The sequence below is a fragment of the Podarcis raffonei genome, chromosome 12 (genome assembly GCF_027172205.1).
Source record: "Podarcis raffonei isolate rPodRaf1 chromosome 12, rPodRaf1.pri, whole genome shotgun sequence".
NCBI lineage: Eukaryota > Metazoa > Chordata > Lepidosauria > Squamata > Lacertidae > Podarcis > Podarcis raffonei.
Window position 1 is genome coordinate 14,967,065 of NC_070613.1, and position 19,213 is coordinate 14,986,277.

General features: G+C 42.3%; 1 protein-coding gene across 4 annotated transcripts in view; it reads right to left on the reverse strand.

Moving 5' to 3' along the window:
* Window positions 1-312: 312 nt before the first annotated feature.
* Window positions 313-19,213, reverse strand: part of ADARB2 (adenosine deaminase RNA specific B2 (inactive)) — a 370,623-nt gene continuing 351,722 nt past the window's right edge. For all 4 annotated transcript variants that reach the window (XM_053409689.1, XM_053409688.1, XM_053409687.1 and 1 more), the window contains 3 exons: window positions 16,244-16,425; window positions 9,638-9,816; window positions 313-5,472 (listed from right to left, as the gene is read on the reverse strand). In XM_053409689.1, the coding sequence (XP_053265664.1) occupies window positions 5,296-5,472; window positions 9,638-9,816; window positions 16,244-16,425 (538 nt within the window). In that variant the 3' untranslated portion in view covers window positions 313-5,295. The remainder of the gene's footprint in view (window positions 5,473-9,637; window positions 9,817-16,243; window positions 16,426-19,213) is intronic.

A 19,213-nucleotide genomic window follows, 5' to 3' on the forward strand; every position in this document is an offset into this window, starting at 1 on the left:
CATCTTATAGAGCGAAAAATATGGTAAGTGAGTTCTGCTGGGCACTGTGCCCACTTGCAACTGTTCGGCTGGTGCCACTTGGAATGAAAGTTCAAATAGCAGCAGAATGTTGCATCTGGTCTGGGGTTTTGTTCCACTCTGCTTGGCCTGTGTGTGTGTGTCTTTTTTTGTGGGGTGTGGTGGCACCACGCTGAGTTTGTGTATGGCCTGGATCATCTGTCTTTCAAACACGGCAGGGATGTTGCTAGTGCGGTAAAATCCTCTTAGTTTTTGGGCAGAACGAAGAAAGATCAACGAGAGAGAGAGAGAGCATTTCTTTTCCTTGGCGTTTTATTCACTTATAACAGAAACATTCACTTATCAGGTATCACTGAAGTGCAATTTACAGAACTTAGCAGCAAATTCACATCTGTAAATTCAGATTTAATTCTGTTTGTACAAATCTTACAAATGTACATCCATTCGTACAGTATTGCCATTCACTCATGCTCGCATATGTACATTGTCTTCCCTTTAGAATATCCTCACGAGTCATTCTCCCTTGCTTCAGGAAATGCAGAGGTGGTGCTGAGCAATGGGTTTTGTCAGAATGCGTCAACAGAGCATCGCATGGGGGAATCAACCTTGGGGGGCCATGGAGTCAAACAAAAAGAATTCTCCGGGGCTTTCAATGGAGTTATCAAACATAGCCCACAGAATTTTGCCACATTTCTTGTTTGTTTCTTTTGCCTTGCCTTCAATGACAAGAGATGGTTTGGCAATTTGGTATTTCTGCAGTATTGGGCTGTTCTGCCCAGAGAAGATCCCAGGAGTGGGTGGGTAGGTGGGAGATTAACACAAAGGGTGAGTAAACTTGGAAAACACCACAAATATTTTTCAGGGCATAATATATGGGGCATTTTTGTAGGTGGCCAATTGGGGCAAGGGCCTGTGCTGCAGAAATCCGGAGGCTGTTTCAAACCTCTACTTTTCACAGAAGTTTGCTGGAGTCAGATAAACATTTGAGAGCTCTGATTTTCTTCAGGCCTCATATGATATAGTTCCCTTTGCACTCACCAAAATTCACATTATAACAGAAAGTCCTATTGTATGGGCGGGGTGCTGGATGAAAGCCAGCTTCTATGAAGGTAAGGGCAAGGAAAGGAAGTGGGTTTAGAATTCTGCTTAGTTTGCTGTGCTGTGCCAATCATGGGACTGTCATGTATGCGCTCAAGCATGTGCAGAGTTCCAGCTTCTTTATGTTTAATTATTTTGTGCTACCTACTAAGTACTTCTATAATGCCCTTCAATATGCTGGCCTGTGTGGGGAATAGCTTTGGGTTCTTTTTAAAGAGGGGGGAAGTAAATCACTTCAGATTTCTCCTTGCTAGAAAATCCTTTTAGGGGAAAAAACAGCCCTTTATATTTTATTTTCTGTCCCCCTTCCCTTTGTTACAATGATCTGTTAAGGTATAAGAGAGTGCAATGAAATCTCCCTTTGTATGTCTTAATGACACTGTTCTATTTTTCCTTTACTCTCTGCTTTGCTTAGTGTTCAAATCTGAAGGATTTTTCCTTCATTTTTGTATATTTGTTCTTTCTCCTCACCATAATTGTTGCTTGGAAGGTCTAATGTTTATCTCTTTAATTTGGGAAGTTGTCTATTTGTAATGCCTTACAGTGACACTACATGTCGAGATTAATATGTTTTTATCTGTATTTTTAATGTATATGTTATGCAAAGAGATTTGGGTGATTAAGCAGTATATCAATCCTGTTTGGCATACAGGCTGTTCTTTAAAAGGCCCCTGTTTGAACCTTACACCCCAGGCTCCATGTTTATCATACTAAGAGAGCTGGTGTTATTAGGAGTCAAATCCCCTCTCAGTCACGAAACTCACTGGGTGACCTTGGGCCTAGCTCTCTGCCTAACTACCTCACAGGGTTGTTGTGAGAACAAAAGGAGGAGAGGAAGAACCATGTATGCTGAACCTTCATCTCCTTGAAGGAAAGGAATGGGCATACGTGTAACAGTAATAACAGCATCAAATCTTTTCCTTCAATGAATGTTTATTCTACACCACACACCAGTGGTGACTTAACTTTTTTTGAAAAATTTATGAGGGTTTTTGATGGACTGAGGCAGGTCAATGCGTCCCACTGTGTTTGTGTTTATGTGAAACTTTTCATTCCATCAGCATGTGAGCCCTGTGATGAAAGTTTCCTCAGTGTGCCATTTTTCTACACTTAAGTACCCTTGCTTAATAGGTGAGCTGGAGCCAAATTATTGTATTGTGAATGTCTTTTTTGGGAGAAATTGAATTTAATGCTTAAAAAATAGCAGAGAGAATCCTTTAATCTTTCTTCCTGTTCTTGGTTTGACCTGCTGCTTTGATAGAACAGTGCCACAGAGTTATTACGGCCTTGTAAGGTCAAGACTTGAGTGCCTGCTCATATCTCAGCACAGATGGGCACGTTCTGAGCAGAAAACCTTGATGGAGAAATGTAATATGCTAGGACTTCAAATAAACTCCCTCCCCACCCCCAGATGTTCTCTGTAAATGTCAGGAAAAGATAGGCTCTACACCCAACACACACTTTGTGTGTGTGAAAACTAAAGTGGATGAAAGAACAAAACAGGCAAGATTGACATTTATTTCTCAGTGGCTTGTGTACTGTGTTGAACATGTGGCATCCCAGGCTATGAGAGACTATTCACAAGATCCACGTATCATTAGAATGGCAAAGCATCACAAATCCTTTGAAGTTCAGAGATAGAAAATAGGTTAATTTCTGCCTGGGAATTTCAAAAATCCGGTATTTTGTATTGTTTTTCTTTCACAATAGGGGATTATTGTCAAGAGCCGAGAGGTGTGCAGTTTGATGAGGAAAGAGAAGGGGGAGTAATGCTATGTCCAGGAGCTCCCGGAAACCTGGTCCCAGCTCTGCTTTTTCCCATTTACTTTTTAATCTCCCTGCATAGAAAATTAGTATGGTTTGAATGTGCAAGGTTTTTTTTTGCTTGTTTTTTTTTTGGGGGGGGATGAGTGGGAGCATTCAAACATGTGATAGCCACATGCTTTCCTAACCATGTGATTTCCCCAAATATGTACAGGCCCTCAATGATGCTAAAGTCCTATTACAATTCAGCGGGGTTCAGGCTGCAATCCTCTACACATTCACTTTGGAGTAAGTACCATTGGTCAATGGGGTTTACTTCCTAGCAAACATGCATAAAGTCAGGCTGCATAGGGCACAGGTCACTGGATAAATTCCATTCATTCCATAGCCTCCATCTATGATCTTTGAGAATTCTAGGAAAACAGACAAGGCCCCCGCAAACTGGAGGTGGGCAAATGCTGTCCCCATCTTCAAAAAAAGGGGGGAAAGACCCAGGTAACCAGTTTCTCTGGATTCTGACCCAAATCTCTCTCTCCCTACTGCACCCAACACATCTGGTATTAAGGGCAAAATGCTTTCCAGACCAAATTACGGTAACGACTTTTTGAAAGGCTTAAAGGCCTGTTACATCTTATTTTAGAAATGGAGCACTTTCTATCCTAAAATATCATTAGTATCCATTCCTAACTCATTAAAGCAATTCAGATCTTCTACTATTTGTACTCTAAGGAAATTTTTTTTGGTAGTTAATATGGAATGTATTATTTTTTTGAAAACATTTCTGTAAGGGGAAGAGTTCTTTTTATTTTTAATCTTTAAAAATTCTAGTTTATCACAATCATATCATTTGTACAAGACACTATAGATACATCTTGTAATTTATAATCTAAAAAATAAAAATTTCATCAAAATAGTGTAGCTATTACTATTGCCTGGGCATCGATGCATGGATGTATTTACTGAATATGGCTAGTTTTACTGGCGAAAAGGAAGAAAGTGTAGCATAAAGGAAATTCAGTGGGGGAGGGCAGTGAGAATGAGCTATGTGCTTGTGTTTGAAAAGTATTGGATAGCTCTAAGAAAGGACACTAAGACAGGTCACAGATAAGTAGCAGCTTGTTAAATATATACACATTTCATGAAAACCACAAGGTTAAAAACAAAACAGTGGTGGTATACCCGCAAATCCTGTCATTTGCAAAGACAAAAAAAGAAACAAAACAAAACCCAAAAACAATACTACAATTGGGGTAGAGGTTAATTCTGGAGTTGCTTAGATTTTCTATGTTTCTCTTTGGGCATCCTAAATAACATTTCTCATGTATCAGAGGACTGCTGTACTGGCAAATTAGGGACCAGTTTGCACATTTACAGAAAAGAGTGTGTCCTGACTTATGCGACTATTTCACATGTCACAAAATAACTTCATGTGACGCACTTGGTCTGTATTCACATGGAGAAAGAACCACTGGTGTCTCTCTTTTCAGCCAGCGCAATTTATGGGAACTGGGGAGCTATGGATGTTTCTGAGAGTTTGGTTCACAGGATGTTGTCCTCCATGAAATTGTGTCTGTGCAGATGCTACAGTTTCATCCAGCAGAAAGGGGCTGCTAGGCTTGTTTGCTTGTTTTTGGCATACTTTATTCTGCGTCTTGGAAAGGTGATCAGAGCTGCTGTTCAGGCCAGCAGAAGCCGCTTTCCCTGATAACAGGTGACTCTGCCCATCTCTGCTGGGTTTTAAGATGTTAGTGGACACTGATCACACTTTCAAGCCTATGTTCATAGATGCAGGGGCATAATATTTGTTGTATTTTTATCTGTTTGAATTATCCTAACTCTTTAGACACAAATACACACACACACACTCACACACACAAACACAGAGAGAGGGCTTTCCTCTTGTGTTTCAGTGCAAACGGTGACCTTCTGTGGCGTCCTGATTCTAAAAGTTACCTGCATGTGTTTGCTACCTAGAAAAACCTCTCATTCTCCAATGTTAATTATTGCACTAACGATGAAGGGGGAACACGGCAGGGTTTTTCTTTTTTCTTTTAGCTAGAAGCGGGACCTGCTGTTGCCCAAAATGCAGGTGCCAGTTGGATAATTACAGTGATCTGTAATGTGCTACGAAACAAGGAACAAACAGTGAAGGTCATTTTTGTAACCTGGGCTTTGTACATCCTTGAGAAGGGAAGAAGGGTATGCAAAAGCAGTTTCCTAAAGTCAAGTTCAGTGCATTAATCAGAACGTAATCTTATACTTAATGCATTGTTAGGATTTCCAAATTGAGATGCTTCTACCGGAGGTAAGTCTGGGACAGCATCCGTCACGCAGCCAGCTCCTGCGGTCCTCTCCTGCCCCTCTCTCCATCTTCAGTCAGCTTGATGGGGTCACGGCACAGAAGTGCCAAATGATTCACACAGTTAGCGGGAACTGATCTTGCTCCGGGGGCTTTTTCACCCAGGTGCCCAGACCGGCTTTCTGAAATGCTTTAAACAGCTGCTGCTTGACAGACTGGTATGTGTGCGCCAGCAGTTTGGCTTCGCTGTACACAGAGGGCAGATCTCCATGGCTTAATATCTGTGTGCTCAGCTGTAAGAGAGATGGGGTAGGGTGGGGGTGGGGGTGGAAAGCGAGGGGAAAAACAAACCAAAACAACCCAAAATGCAAATGAATGAACAGCAGCTGTACAAAACGGTTCCGTAAGCTACAAACAAACTGCGCTTAAGATTTTACGTGTTGGTTTCAAGTAACAATGGAAAGGGTTGAGAACCAAAAACTGGACATGATATTGATTCCGTCATGCAGGCTTAGTGCCAACAACCTACAAAAAACACTGCCTGAGTGGGAAGCAGGATTTTGGAGATCAAAAACCTAGTTTACATACCACTTGGAAGTGTGAACTGTGGTGCAGAGACTATAAATTATACCAGGTTTTTGGGGTTTTTTTGCTTTCTTCTTTTTGTGGCGGAAGGTCTTACTAAATAAAGTACAAAGAATGCACCTCCCCGCTGTGCATTGTTTTGTTCCTTCTGAATGGGTCTCCCTTAGCTTCTGGGAAGGGATTTTGATGGCCAAACTCTTGTTAGTGTGCATATATTCCAAAAATTTTGTTTGGGAGTTTGAAAGGAGAGCAAAATTGAGAATCTTGTGGATTTATTTGGTGCCATTCATCTTCCCCGACACCAACAAATATGATTCAAGTCAAAATGATTTGAAGAAAGATGTGTTACTGATTTTTAATAACTCCCAAATCATATCCTGAGTATTCGCTGAAGCAGAAGTCCCCACAATATGAACTTTGACTATGCATTTAAGAGCCAACCATTTCCCAAAGCCCTGGGGCTCATGCATAGGACTCAGCCCCTACTGTCTTTGGGGGGAAATACAGATTCAAAACGTGCAGCCCAGATTCATAAACCCGACATTCCTATAATGTCTCGTCAGCTCCCTTTTGCTATATCTGAAATCCCAACATTTAGTGGGACAACCGTGGAGACTGAAACATTTCTTTGAATACAAAAATTGAGACTTAAAGGCCGAAGTTCTGATTCTGATCCAATTAATTATGTGTCTGCACAGGAGTTGGCTGCTGTGGGCATAGCTCCTGCTGCTCAAAAGCCCTTCCAGCAGTCAATGCGGCCCCACTTACACCATGAGCAATAAGAACAGAAGAGGAGAACTGTTGGGTCAGGTCAGAGGCTCATCTAATCCAGCATTCTGCTCTAAGCACAGCCAGCCAGATGTTTAAGGGAAGCCCGCAGGAATGACCCGAGTGCAGCTCTCCCTGCCTGTGATTCTCAGCCACTGGCTTTCAGAGGCATAATGCCTCTGACAATGGAAGGAGAATACAGCTGTCATGGCCAATAGCCACTGATAGCCCTACCCTCCAATATTTGTCTAATTGGTTGGTGGACTTTGTAGTTGAGTGTATACCAAGATCACCACTTCGTTCTTCATTCACCTGGGGTATGGGCTGGGAGGAGAAGGATTCCCTAGTCAAGGGGTGGGTTTTCAAATGCATATCAAACTAACCACACTCACCCTTGAGGGCAGCAGGATCTAAACTCAATCTAGATTGAAAGCAGCATGTTGAGGATGAACATGAACTGGATTGAGAAAAACTACCTTTTTGTAACAGGTTAGCATGTGCACAGCCTAAAATAGTTATTAATGTATTCTACTCTCTCTCTCTCTCTTTTTAAAATGTTTATATGGTTTTATAGTTGGAGGTGATAATTTTTTTTTTATTTTTAAAAAATAGCCTTCTACACAAGCTCTGAAAAGTAAGGAAAAAAGGAAAGACTCTCTGAGTCATTCAAGGCTTCAGGCAGGCCAGTTTGAGAGAAAATGCAAGGAAAAATCGGCTCCCTTCCTTCCAATCTGTTATAATAAGAGATACTGTGAAACATGCCTAAGAGAGGGCAGTAATCGAGCATCTGGGATTTGCCCACAGCTGAGAGGCTGTCTTGTTGAGCGGGAGAATGGCATCTGAATGTTCTGAAATGCTCACCACCCCTGAGTTGCCTGCCAGAAACCGTCTTAAGAGACAAAGACACACATCCTCAGTCCAATAATCACCCCTGGCGCACCTGGGCGCCCAGAGAGAAAGAACTTTTTGTTTTGCAGGAGGATTAAATCAATCGCCTCCTTCCTAACCTGCCAAAAGACATAGCGCAACCAAGCCAAGAGTGAGAGAATTTGATGTTTTGGGAAAGGAATCAGAAGTCTTGGGAGAGCCGTAGACCTGGTGAAAGTTCAATCCGGCGAGTGAATTAGCATTTTCTGTGGGATTCTGCTCCCACTACTCTGGAATATGAACCTGTGTACAAAGGGGCATTTTCCACCATTGCAACAGCACTACAGAATGCCCTTTCCCTCTGCCATAAATGAAGCAAACTTGATCCAAACTTCTTGTAAAGGCGTATCTTTTTTCTTAGATTTCCCTCCTGTCCCATAAGAATAGACGTGGTTATTACTGAATTCCTGTTTTGATCTGTTTTTTTTTATAATAGTGTTTTACTAGTTTTTATATTGCATCTCTGTTTTTATGCCATAGCATAAAAGCAATAAAACACAGTATTTTTGTATATTGCTTAGAGATGGTTTAATTATGAATCAGGATAGAAATGCTTTTAATATATATATGACATGTCAAAGGCGAATGGGGTAAATTATTTGCCACTTCGCTTTTCTCTGATGTCACCAATAAATGTATCCTATTCAAATCTGGCACAATATTTGCAAATTGTATTTTGCCCTTGAGCATGTCTACTTGGAACACACACTCTCTTACTGCCAAAAGTCCTATGCCAACGCAGATCTTCAAGAGCTTACATCATTTCAGGAAATTGATTGGCAGAAGGCAAAAAGTACACACTACTTTCCTCAACCACCATGCACACACAGGCCCTGCTATGTGAACACAATGCGTTCTCAGGAAATGGTCTGTTAGGCGAGTGTTTGTACAAGAACATCCACCCCCCTCCAGCAGATGTCAAGGAGATGAGTAACTATACAACTTTTTGAAGACCCCTGAAGGCAGCCTTGTATAGGGAAGTTTTTAATGTTTGATGTTTTATCATGCTTTTATATGTGTTGGAAGCCGTCCAGAGTGGCTGGGACAACCCAGTCAGATGGGCAGGGTACAATTATTATTGTTCTTGTTGGCATTTTCCATCAATTCCTATGGGAAAATTTCTAACATGTTCCCAAGCACAGGCTTTTGATCCCCAAATAGTGAAAAAAGCCAGGGGAAACCCTCTGGAACCTTGCAAAAGGCTAACAAGGGAGGGAAAGAATGCTCTTATTTGTCTGATCTATGCCGACCACCCACCATGCTTTCTGACAAAACTGCTGCCGTGGACCAGGAAAACACAAAAAGTAAGGCGTGTTTAAGACTGCTTATTTGTTTACAGAACTACATGAAGGTCCAGCTGTTTGGATATCTGAATTGGTGGTGTGTTGGATAAGTGAATTATCATGTTTTATAATGAACGTTTGAATAGCAGGACCAGTGTGTAATTAATTTATGGCATTGGTTTTCATGGCTTTAAAGAAAGAGTTAGGCAAATGCATGCCAGGAGGATCGGTCTACCAATGAGCTATTAGTCCAAAGGCAACAATACCACCAAGTACCATTTGCTGGAGAGCAACAATGGGAGAAGGCTGTTGCCCTCATGCCCTGCTTATTGGCTTCCCAGAAGCATCTGCCTGGCTGTGACTGGAAATAAGATACCTGACTAGATGAACCTTTGACTTGATCCAGCAGAGCTCTTCTTATGTTTTTTAATGCCTCAGAAACCTTGGAAGTGTGTTAGGGCTCCTCCAGATCACCAGATTATTGCATATTCTGGATTTTTATTACTTCTCCAAAATACTTTTTTTTTTTGGCACTCAGATGAGCTAAGTTCAATACGTGCTACTGCCTTTCAAGTGTGCATGTTGCATTCTACTTAAAAATACACGTGTTGGTGGTTATTAGCCTGGATCAGATCCTCCACTTGTATGTATATATAAACACCTTCCTCTTTCTTTCTCTCTCTTTTTCTTTTCTTACACATACAGAGAGAGAGGGGGAGATTCTCTGCCCCGCATACTTGCTGGGCACCACATGTATTTTGGCCTATGATATCCGAGTACAGAGTCTGCTGTAGGAAATGGTGCTTTGCTGATGATACGGGGCCAGGGAGATGGCTGGGAATGCTATATTGTGATGGACACATAGGTTTGCTTTCACCAAGGCAGGAGTCCTTACCTTTCCATAAAGCTTTGCCCATCGAGTGTAAAACAGGTGCTTGCAGAGTCGTGAAGGACTCCCGCAGTTCCTTTTTCCTGTTGTTGCATTAATAAGCTCGAGGTCTGTAGTGCCCGCTATCCAATTCACACTGAAACCAGGTGATTTCCCTGACTGCCGCATCTTGGCGTTGCTCACTCCTGTCGAAGGGGAAGCAGAAAACATCAAAGCATTAAGATCAATAGCCCCTACCTTGCTCCTCCTGGAAGATAGGAAATGGAACTTTCTTTTTTTTACTAGGAAATGAATTCCATTTCCACATAAACTTATTCTCATATTTCGGTGGGATTGGCTCCAATCTGCCAAATCTTATAGGTCAGAATTGTTGTCATTGTTGTATGTGTGTGTATGTGTTTCAAGGTGTTTTGAGCACAACTGTTTTTGGTAAAGCAGCTTATGAATTAAAACATAATAGAAGATTCTGTTGTTGTTTTTAGCACCCGGTCCTTAGATTTAGAAAGGGGAAAAAAAAGACTGTCCAGGAGTAGATAAAAGACTGCTTTCTTGTTCCTCCCAGACCATCCCCTCAAAGCAGAAATAAACCTGACTCTAACAAAAGTGATGGGAAGGGGGCTGTGGGAGAAAGGTAGTGAGAGAGTGGAGGAAAGAGGACTCTCTTGCCCATTAGGGATGGGGGAGAAGTTTCATTCAGTTGCATTTAAAGGTGAACCTACCTAATTCTCACACCTTGAAACAATAGGCAAACTGAAACACAGCCAGGTTTTGAAATTTGAACTCCTCCGAATTCTGCAGTGCAGTTCTCCATCCATGCAGTGTGTACAAATAATGCACATAATAGGGCAAAGCGTGCATTAAAATGCATATATTCATGAGAATAACTTGCAGAAATGCATTATATTGGAGAAAATTGCTTTGTAAAAATGTGCATATTAGGCAAACTATACATGTACATTTAGAAAAAAAAAAGCCATACAAAATGCTGGTGAATTTTCAGGAGGTTTTTTTTTTAAATTGCATACCAATGTGGAAATGAAAAACTGAAATGGACAGATTTGCCCACCCCTATTGCCCACATACCCATTTGCTGCTTCAAACCGCACTAGCTCTCATCCTGCTTTATATGGGATTGAGGCAGAGGTGCATTTAAAGGAATAGGTCTGCCATCATTGTTTGTACTTTTGCCTGGCCTAATGCTAACTAGAGTTAAAACACTAACCAGGATTTGAAACCAGGGTTAAGAAGGACTCCAGTCAATGTTAACCATGGTTATCTTTGGGAGACCTGGAAATAGATTAGCATTAAAACTTCTGTTCCAAATGGCTTCACAGAAGAATGTCACTACTACGCAGAAGGTAAGTTTCAAAATAATGTAAATCTGCTATAAGTCAGATTCATACAGCCCTTCCCCCAAATGAGGGTGTGTGTGTGTGTGTGTGTACTTTGCTGGGGGATTTTGAGAAGAAGTTAGATTTTGAACCGGGGGTGGGGTGGGGGGGCTACTGAAAATCAAAACTTTTCCAAGGGTAAAAACAGAATTAAAAAAGAAGTTAAAATCTGAGATATTCTTGAATATCACAAACAGTGGAAGAGAATAGCTCCCTAATTATTGTAGATCTTCCTAAACAAAAACAATTGCACATCTTCCTTCATCCCCTGCCATCTAATTTTGTTAACTTCATTAGTACTACAGGTACATGAGAGAGAATTGCATCCCATGATGCAGGAGGGCTATGTCTACTGCATGGCAGGGGGAGGCTCAAAGTGCATGCTCTTCTCAGTGCTGGAAGATGGCAGCTACAAAACAGGCTAATTAGGATTAGGTAAGGCACAAATAAGGTTACTCAGAGCAGGTGAGATAGCGGCTTGGCAGCTCAGCTGACAATCGGTAACGATAGCTACAAACTCATTAGCTGGCCTTAGAGCAGGCATGGCCAAACTTGGCCCTCTAGCTTTTTGGGACTACAACTCCCATCATCCCTAGCTAACAGGACCCAGTGGTCAGAGATGATGGGAACTGTAGTCCCAAAACAGCTGGAGGGCCAAGTTTAGCCATGCCTGCCTTAGAGGAAAGTTCTGTTTTGTTTTTGTTTTTTAGCATCAGCACCACCTCTGTCAAATGTAGAACTGGATCGGTGCCGTGGCACTGGGGAGGTTCTACTCCCCCCCCATTCCCTTTCCTTAGCATCACTTTTATGCTTCCCTTTCAAGTTGTTAGCCACTAAGTTGTGGGGCAGGAGTGTGGGGAAAGAGGCCTCTGTATTGCACTTGGTTTTTCTGCTCTTAGCCACTTTAGGAGGGGGGAAGGTTCTGGGTGATGTAGTGCCCCCCCAAAAGAGCGGACACAGATCTGTATAAAACTGGCGTATGCTGATGTAAATCTACATATGCATGTTTACACATGATTACTATAATTTAAATAGGGATGCGGTATGTCTCAGCATAGTGGGGAAGACCGTGACCAGGTCGCTTGTGAATGAATCCCTGCTGCCCAGATGTTATCGATGGGGAACTTCAGGGCCCCTCCTGTTCTCCCTTCTTTGGGCTCCTCCTTTTTAAACAGCCCTTCAGATAGAGGCCATCTTCAAACAGAGGGCTGTTCCCTGTACAGCAAACAGAGCACTGCCTTCTTACTTGATTTCAATCAAGGAAATAGTGTGTATACGATACGATATACGATATCTTTATTGTCATTGTCCCATACAGAACAGTGAAATCAAAAAACTACATAAAACATTCAAAACCCCCAAAAACTCTGGTATGAGGGATGTGTCGATGTGAAAGGTAAACCTACCATTTCCCAGAATCATGGCCCTGATCCAATTCCACCCAACCCACCTGCAGGCACTTTTAGGCAATTTTTTTTTTTATAAAAAAACATAATCAGGAGATTTGATGACATAACTTTCCCACATAATATTTAGTTTGGTACTGAGACTCCTGCAATCCTGAATGAAGTGGGGTGCATGTCGCAGAAAAGCAAGCGTCTGATTGTGGTGCAGGAATCCAGAGACTTTTCGTATTATTATTATGTGAAGGAAGGTGCTGGTGTTTCCTGTGCATGAAAATAGCGTTCCTCCGTGAAATGGGAAGTAAATGTCCATGCTGCTGAGTTGGTAAAGTCATTAATGTTCATCATTTGACAGCTGAACACAGTGCAGAGCTCAGCGACTTGGAGGGCATATAATAGGGAGTATAAGATCGCACATATGGGCTCTGTAGATAATCCTGGTGAGATGCAATATGGCATCTCCTACGCTGGTCCCTGGCTCATTTATAACACACAGCATCTGAAATCACATCTCCCACCACCTCCCCGTGTGCATGTGTGTGCGTGTGTTTGTTTTACACAGAAAAGCTCAGTGTGTTTGACAGATGATGACCATGATTCAGTTTTTTCAGAAACCAAAGCGTAGGTTTTAATGCATGTGTTTCTATTAAATTCATTTTAAACCAGGTGATTATTTTTTTAATGCGAAACTGGATTTTTTTTTAAGGATCAAAAGGGGGAGGGGAATCACTTGTTTCTTTAATAATTTATTTTTATGCGCCAACATGCCAGTTCAGAAAACAGTACCAGAAACCTCACTGTCACAAGTATAATACAATATGGATCAGCCTCCCTTACCTGGTGCCCTCTGAATATTTTGGATTATACCTGGGAAGCTGATGAGAGTTGCAGTCCTAAATATTTAGAGTGTACCAGGTTAGGGAAAGCTGATACAGGTTATATAAGTGTCAATGATTATGTTAGGCCAGTTCATCTCAGTAAATTACCCTGCAGTAATTCCCTTCATGGGCTTAACCCCCCCTCAGAGTCAATTGGAAATGCCCAAGTAAAATTCATTGACAGCTGTTTAAGATCCTTCGCATTTCTTGGCTTGCTGTCATAAGTAACAACCATTTGCCTGGCTAAGTGGCAGTACCCTAAACTAGTATATACAGATGAGTTTGGATGGAAACATAATTGAGTTATCATCTCACGCAGGGCTTTTAATCACATTTATGTCACTCTAATAGCAATTTCGATTCTTTCACCAGGATAACTGATCAGTTTGTATCTCCTCCCCCCTTTTTCTTTTAAAGACACAAACTACCAGAGATATAGTAATATAAATGTGTGTCAGAATATGACAGCACTTGCTAAGATAAGGCCTGCCTGGAATTAAGCCACAGGTAGAAGAACAAACATAGACGCAGCAGCCCTAATGACCAGAGGAAAGCAAAGCATTCAGTCAAATTAACAGCTTTGCATACATGCATTGACAATGAACGCAGAATACAAAAGCAAATTGCACACTGTCCCCAGATAACTACTGTCAATATAGAGAATCACTTCTGATGGAAAACAAAGAGTAACAGAAACTCGTGGAAGCTAAAATCCAAGCATCAATATTTGCTGATTTAGGAATGGAGACTGCGAGAATCTAATCCCCTGTCTTTTCTCTAAGAAAACTTGTGGAAGGAGATGCAAGGAATTTGGAAACATTAGCATACCCGCAATGTGTCCCAGGGAAAAATGGGAAAACCTGTTTTTTTGTGTGAGATTGTGGTGGCCATTTTTGGTCCTGCGATCTCTTGTGCCATGATCTTACCCCCCAAAAAGCACTTTTTGGGGGGACAAGATTGCAATGTGGCTCACACGCCCGAGAGTGTGTCCTGAAAGATGCACGTCCCATTTTTTTATCTGAAATAGTTGGATGGTATGCATTAGTGCTGTAGTAAAGCACCAACCCTGTGCTATAGTAACTTCCTCTAATCCTACTCCAACAGGGAAGCATTGGCTTTGAATCTGGGACCTGTACAATGGTCTCATTATATCAAATCTGACATGAGGATACATTTTGGCCTTGGGCAATCACTGTCTCTAGGCCTCAGTTCCTCATTTCTTAAATGGGAACCATAAAAAGACTGCCTCAGAGGTCTGTTATGAAAGCTAAATACAGCGAATCACCTCACAATTAAAATAACAGTGGAAATTATAGTAGTAGTAGTAGTAGTAGTAGTAGTAGATGGAGGTCTTCCGATCAGCAGGAAGTCTTACAGATGGTCCAAAATATCTTCTAGCCTGTAGACAAGGCTAGAAACAGAGGGAGAAGTTGGCTAAGGAGGAGAAGACCTCTGGAACACAGTTCTTTAATAAAACTATTCGTTGTTCAACTCCTCTGACCTGTTTAGGTCTGCTGCCAGGACATCATGATGTTGTGTGTTTCCCAGCTCTTGGCAGAGGCAACCAATGGTGTGTAGAGGGAGGGAACACCTAACATGATGATGTTATGCAATGTGAAAACAGGAAACTCAACACAGGGTTGCAGTTTTCAGTGGCAGCCCAGTTTGGGGTATAATCTAGCCTCCCAAGTGAAACATCCATAAATCTACCCTTACCTGTTGGGCATGTGCATGAAGATTCTTTGTTTGCTTCGCACCCTGTCTTTTTGCAAATGGATTCCCAGTTTCAGTAATTCTCTTCCCTGGTACTTAGCTTAGTTCATTCAGCTGATGTGCTTTAGCACACCACTGAATGGGGAATAGGTTTAAATCTGTTCTTAAGTAAATTTTATGACTCAAGGCTCTAGTTTGGTTTTAACACTTATGCTGTGGCTTTAAAGTATCTGGATGAGTGGTGATATACATACCAAAGGGCCAAGTATAATGGAAAGATTGCTGTACTGGATAATGATTGCTTCCAACTATATGGCCTTTCAGGTTAGCCAGAGATGGGTTTAATCATGCTCAATGGTGCAAGCCATTTTTAAGAAGTCTAGTAGGATTCGGTCACAGAATAAGCCATCACCATCTGACTTCGAACTTGTGGAAGTTTTCTTTATATAATGTGCTTTGTTACGTTGTGGTGCAACCAAATATGATCCTCTGTTCCTTGACAACTGGATCCAGCAGAAATCCTGCTAGTATTACCAAGGGGCATGGAGCGATGCCCTTGATCATGATGATCAGTTTAAGAAAAGTGGATGTCATAGCTTCTGCCCTGGCTTATAAATATATCACAGTAAAGATTCTTGGGACAGGAATTATTTGTGGTGGAGGACAGCCACTTCCACCAGGAATGGAGGCAGAGAGGTAAGAAGAATCTATTTCAGTTAGTATTGCAATCCTATATACACTTACTCACTCAACAAGGTAGAACGGGGTTCCCCAACCTTTTTGAATCTGGGGGCACATTTGGAAAGCTAAGAAACCAGGGGTAGCACCATAAAATACGCATTTCACAGAAAACAAACAAACATCCCGGTGATGTTCAGCACCCTCCAAACAGACAACTCCCCCCAACGGAGGCCAAATAAACAGGGCTCCCCTCAAAATGTGACCCCTCCCCACCAAACATCAAAAAATTGGGAGGGGCAGGGGACCTTGGCAGGTGCTGAGGGTGCTGTGGGGGTCCATAGACTCTAAGTTGGGAACCTCAGCACTAAGACCTACTTTTGGGCTGTGCTCTTAGTGTGGTAGAATGTCTAATCATCAGTAGCATCAAAGGAGAGTGAGAAGGAAGCAAGTATCCCAAGCTGTGAAGGGACACTTGGTTATGTTCTGTGTAGGAGCCCAACACTGGGGAAGCAGGCGGTTCATGCTTCCAAGCAAGGGTGTCCTTACCACTCAGGAGCAGCTGATTGCGCCGGTATGAGGCTGGCAGTTGACCGACATCTTCTAGTCTATGGCTCATTACCCGTGAAAGGTGTCCGGTGTGAGAGAGGCTCCCCACAATAATGCTATGCAGGTACACAGGCTCAATGAAGTAGCTGAGGAGAGCACCTTGTAAGCCGAGGACGTTCCACCTGCAAGAGGAATTCGGCAGTGAGAAAGAGGTTTGGCAGGTGACAAAATAAGATACAAGAGAGCACCCTTTTTCATTTGCCTTTTTATCCTGGGGAGAAATAGCGGGCATCTTCAGCTGATTCCAACTGTAATTTTTGTGACAGATGATGGACCTCGATGCAGGCCAGAAATTCAGAATTCCCTAGCTCAGAAATGAGAACCTTACCTGTCCATATGAACATAAGGAGAGTGACCCATCACATTGGCCAACCAGATGCCTATGGGAAGCCCATGAGCAGGAGCTGAAGGCAACAGCACTCTCCTCCTGCAGTTTCCAGCAGCTGTTTTGCAGAAGCAGACTGCCTCTGGCAGCAGAGGTATGCGGAACAAACAGGCCTCTTTAGTTGACCTTTGGGGACTTTCCAAAAGCCATGCACTGCTGTCCCCAGGCCACAAACCTCACAAGTGCTGCTCCACACCCTCCCAGTGTTCTTGACCTGGCTGAAACCACATTTGAACTGTGATTATCTCACTTGCTTTCCTGGAGGGAGGACAAAAAGATACGTTTGTGGGTGCATGTAGAAGCATCTGTTTTTTCCATGGCTGGAATTTAGCCTACCACTGGCATGTGGCCCCAAGAAAGGTTGCCCATGTGAGATGTGGCTCTCAGGCTGAAAATTGTACACCCCTGGACTCCTATTCAGTGAAGATGCCATCCGTGCACACGCAATGGAAGACTGAAAGATATTCATCTCAGCTTAATTGCAGCTGATGTTTTATATTGGATGGAAGCTGGATTGAGGGAAAACATATGAAGCAGAAGCATTTCTCAAGAAACAGTGGGATACGCATGGATTGTGGCTAACATCCTGTGTGTTAGAATTCCTGCTCCATGATTGCAGTCATGGGTTTTTTGTCTATCACATGACAATGTATATTTTGATTCCACAAAGTGGGACGTGACGGAGACAGGATGTTTGTGTTACTGTGTTCTGTGAAGTGGAACTATTGTCCTTTGTTTTTTCTTTTTGTTGTCTGATGCTAGAGAGGGAGCCATGTTGCAGTGCTCCGTGTGTGTTTATATGTAAATAAAGTAGATGAGTCAAAATGCTGAGTGGCTGAGGTCTGTCAAGCAAGGTGCGCAAGCTCTGCAGATCCCTAAGTGTGCTGATGTCTGTTGGCATCGGTCGCTGTGATGTTCGGGCTGAAGAAAGTTTTGAAGCTCCTGAACAAATGATCAGGGGGGGAGAGAACATGCCAGTCGGGCATGTGTCTCTGCCAGGGTCCTACTCTGTGTACTCATTGTTGAACACCTGGCGGAAGTGGGCTGGAGCCAGAATAAACTGTGATGTGTACACACAGTCTTACACAGGGGAGAATAGGGGTCCTTGTTTGCCTACATGGATTGAGAAGCACCAGGGATTGAAAGCAATGTAAGCTGCAGGCAGTTTCAAGAATTCTGATTCTTCACCCTTTTGCTATTGAAAGGGACACTCATCCCTCCCCCTTCACATTTGGTTGGGGCAGATCCATCTTAAAACACACCAATCTGCTGTCACCGTTCTTAATCTGGCCCTTGGTTTCTAGGCATTAATGTTGACTATTAAGGCCCTAAGCATTTTGGGTCGATGGTACCTTAGTAAAGAACTCTATTTTGAGTGTTCCTGTGCATGAACATTTCCAAGCAAGGCTCTGTTTCAGGAGCCTTCTACATCTGAGATTGGAGTTACATGCACTTAGTTTTGAAGCCCTCTGGTTGACCTTGGGTCAGTCACTGTCTCTCAGCCTAGTCTACCTCACAGATTTGTTGTGAGGAGAAGCATTGCAGTACCTTGAGCTCCTTGGAGGAAAGGTGGGATGAATGTGATAAATAAATACAATTAACCCACTAAGAGCAGGACCTTTTTCAATAGTGGCTCTGTTTGTGCAATGCTGTCGTCTATTAAGCCCATGGGGCTCTCTGCTGGCCTTTAGGAAGCAAGGTGAAGACTTTTTATTTTGACAAGCTCTTGTGGGGTATAAATAACCAAAATAAGAGCAAAAATAACATATGTTAATTGCTTTTCTCTGAACAAAATCAGTCTATGCATTTACAAAAAGCCTTGCTCCATTCTTGAGCAGCACTCCTGAAGAAATGCTTTATCACAAAAATTGCGGGGTTGTTTTTTTTCCAAACTTAGTTGCTCATGAGCTGAAATATGCTTGACATTTTAGAGCACTACAGAAAGGGTTAGAGAGATTTTGCTATTTAAGGCAACATCCAGCGGTTGCTGTGCTTAAAAAAAAAACGCATTTAAAGTGCAAATCTGTACCAGCAGGAAGCATTATGTAGCTAATTTCTTACATCATTGTTCTTTTCATTAATTAACATTTCTCAACCGTTAGTGCAATAATTGCGGTGCCTCTGTGCTGTATGTCTCTTTCCATGATTAATAAGGAGCCATTATACTTCCCTTTCCTGAAGCAGTCAATTAACACGAAATACTTTCCATTAATTACTGAATGTTTAAAACCAGCATGCTGTACCTGGAGAGCAATCTGCTCACAGAACCTGTGACAAAAATTGCTTTCAGAAGTTCTTTTGAAATTTTATTCCACACGCGAAAAAGAGCAAACCACAGGCAGTTTAGTTGGCTATATTAATTTGCTTCAGAAGCAGGGTCTGCCAATGAGAAACATCTTTTAATCTCATGGAAGACAAGGCAGCCATCTGGCTGCTGAGGATTTTGGAGTGAGACTGCCCCTCTCTCTTCCTCTCTAAACGCAGGTCATTAAAGTAATGTGTTCATCCTACATAAAACTCAAATG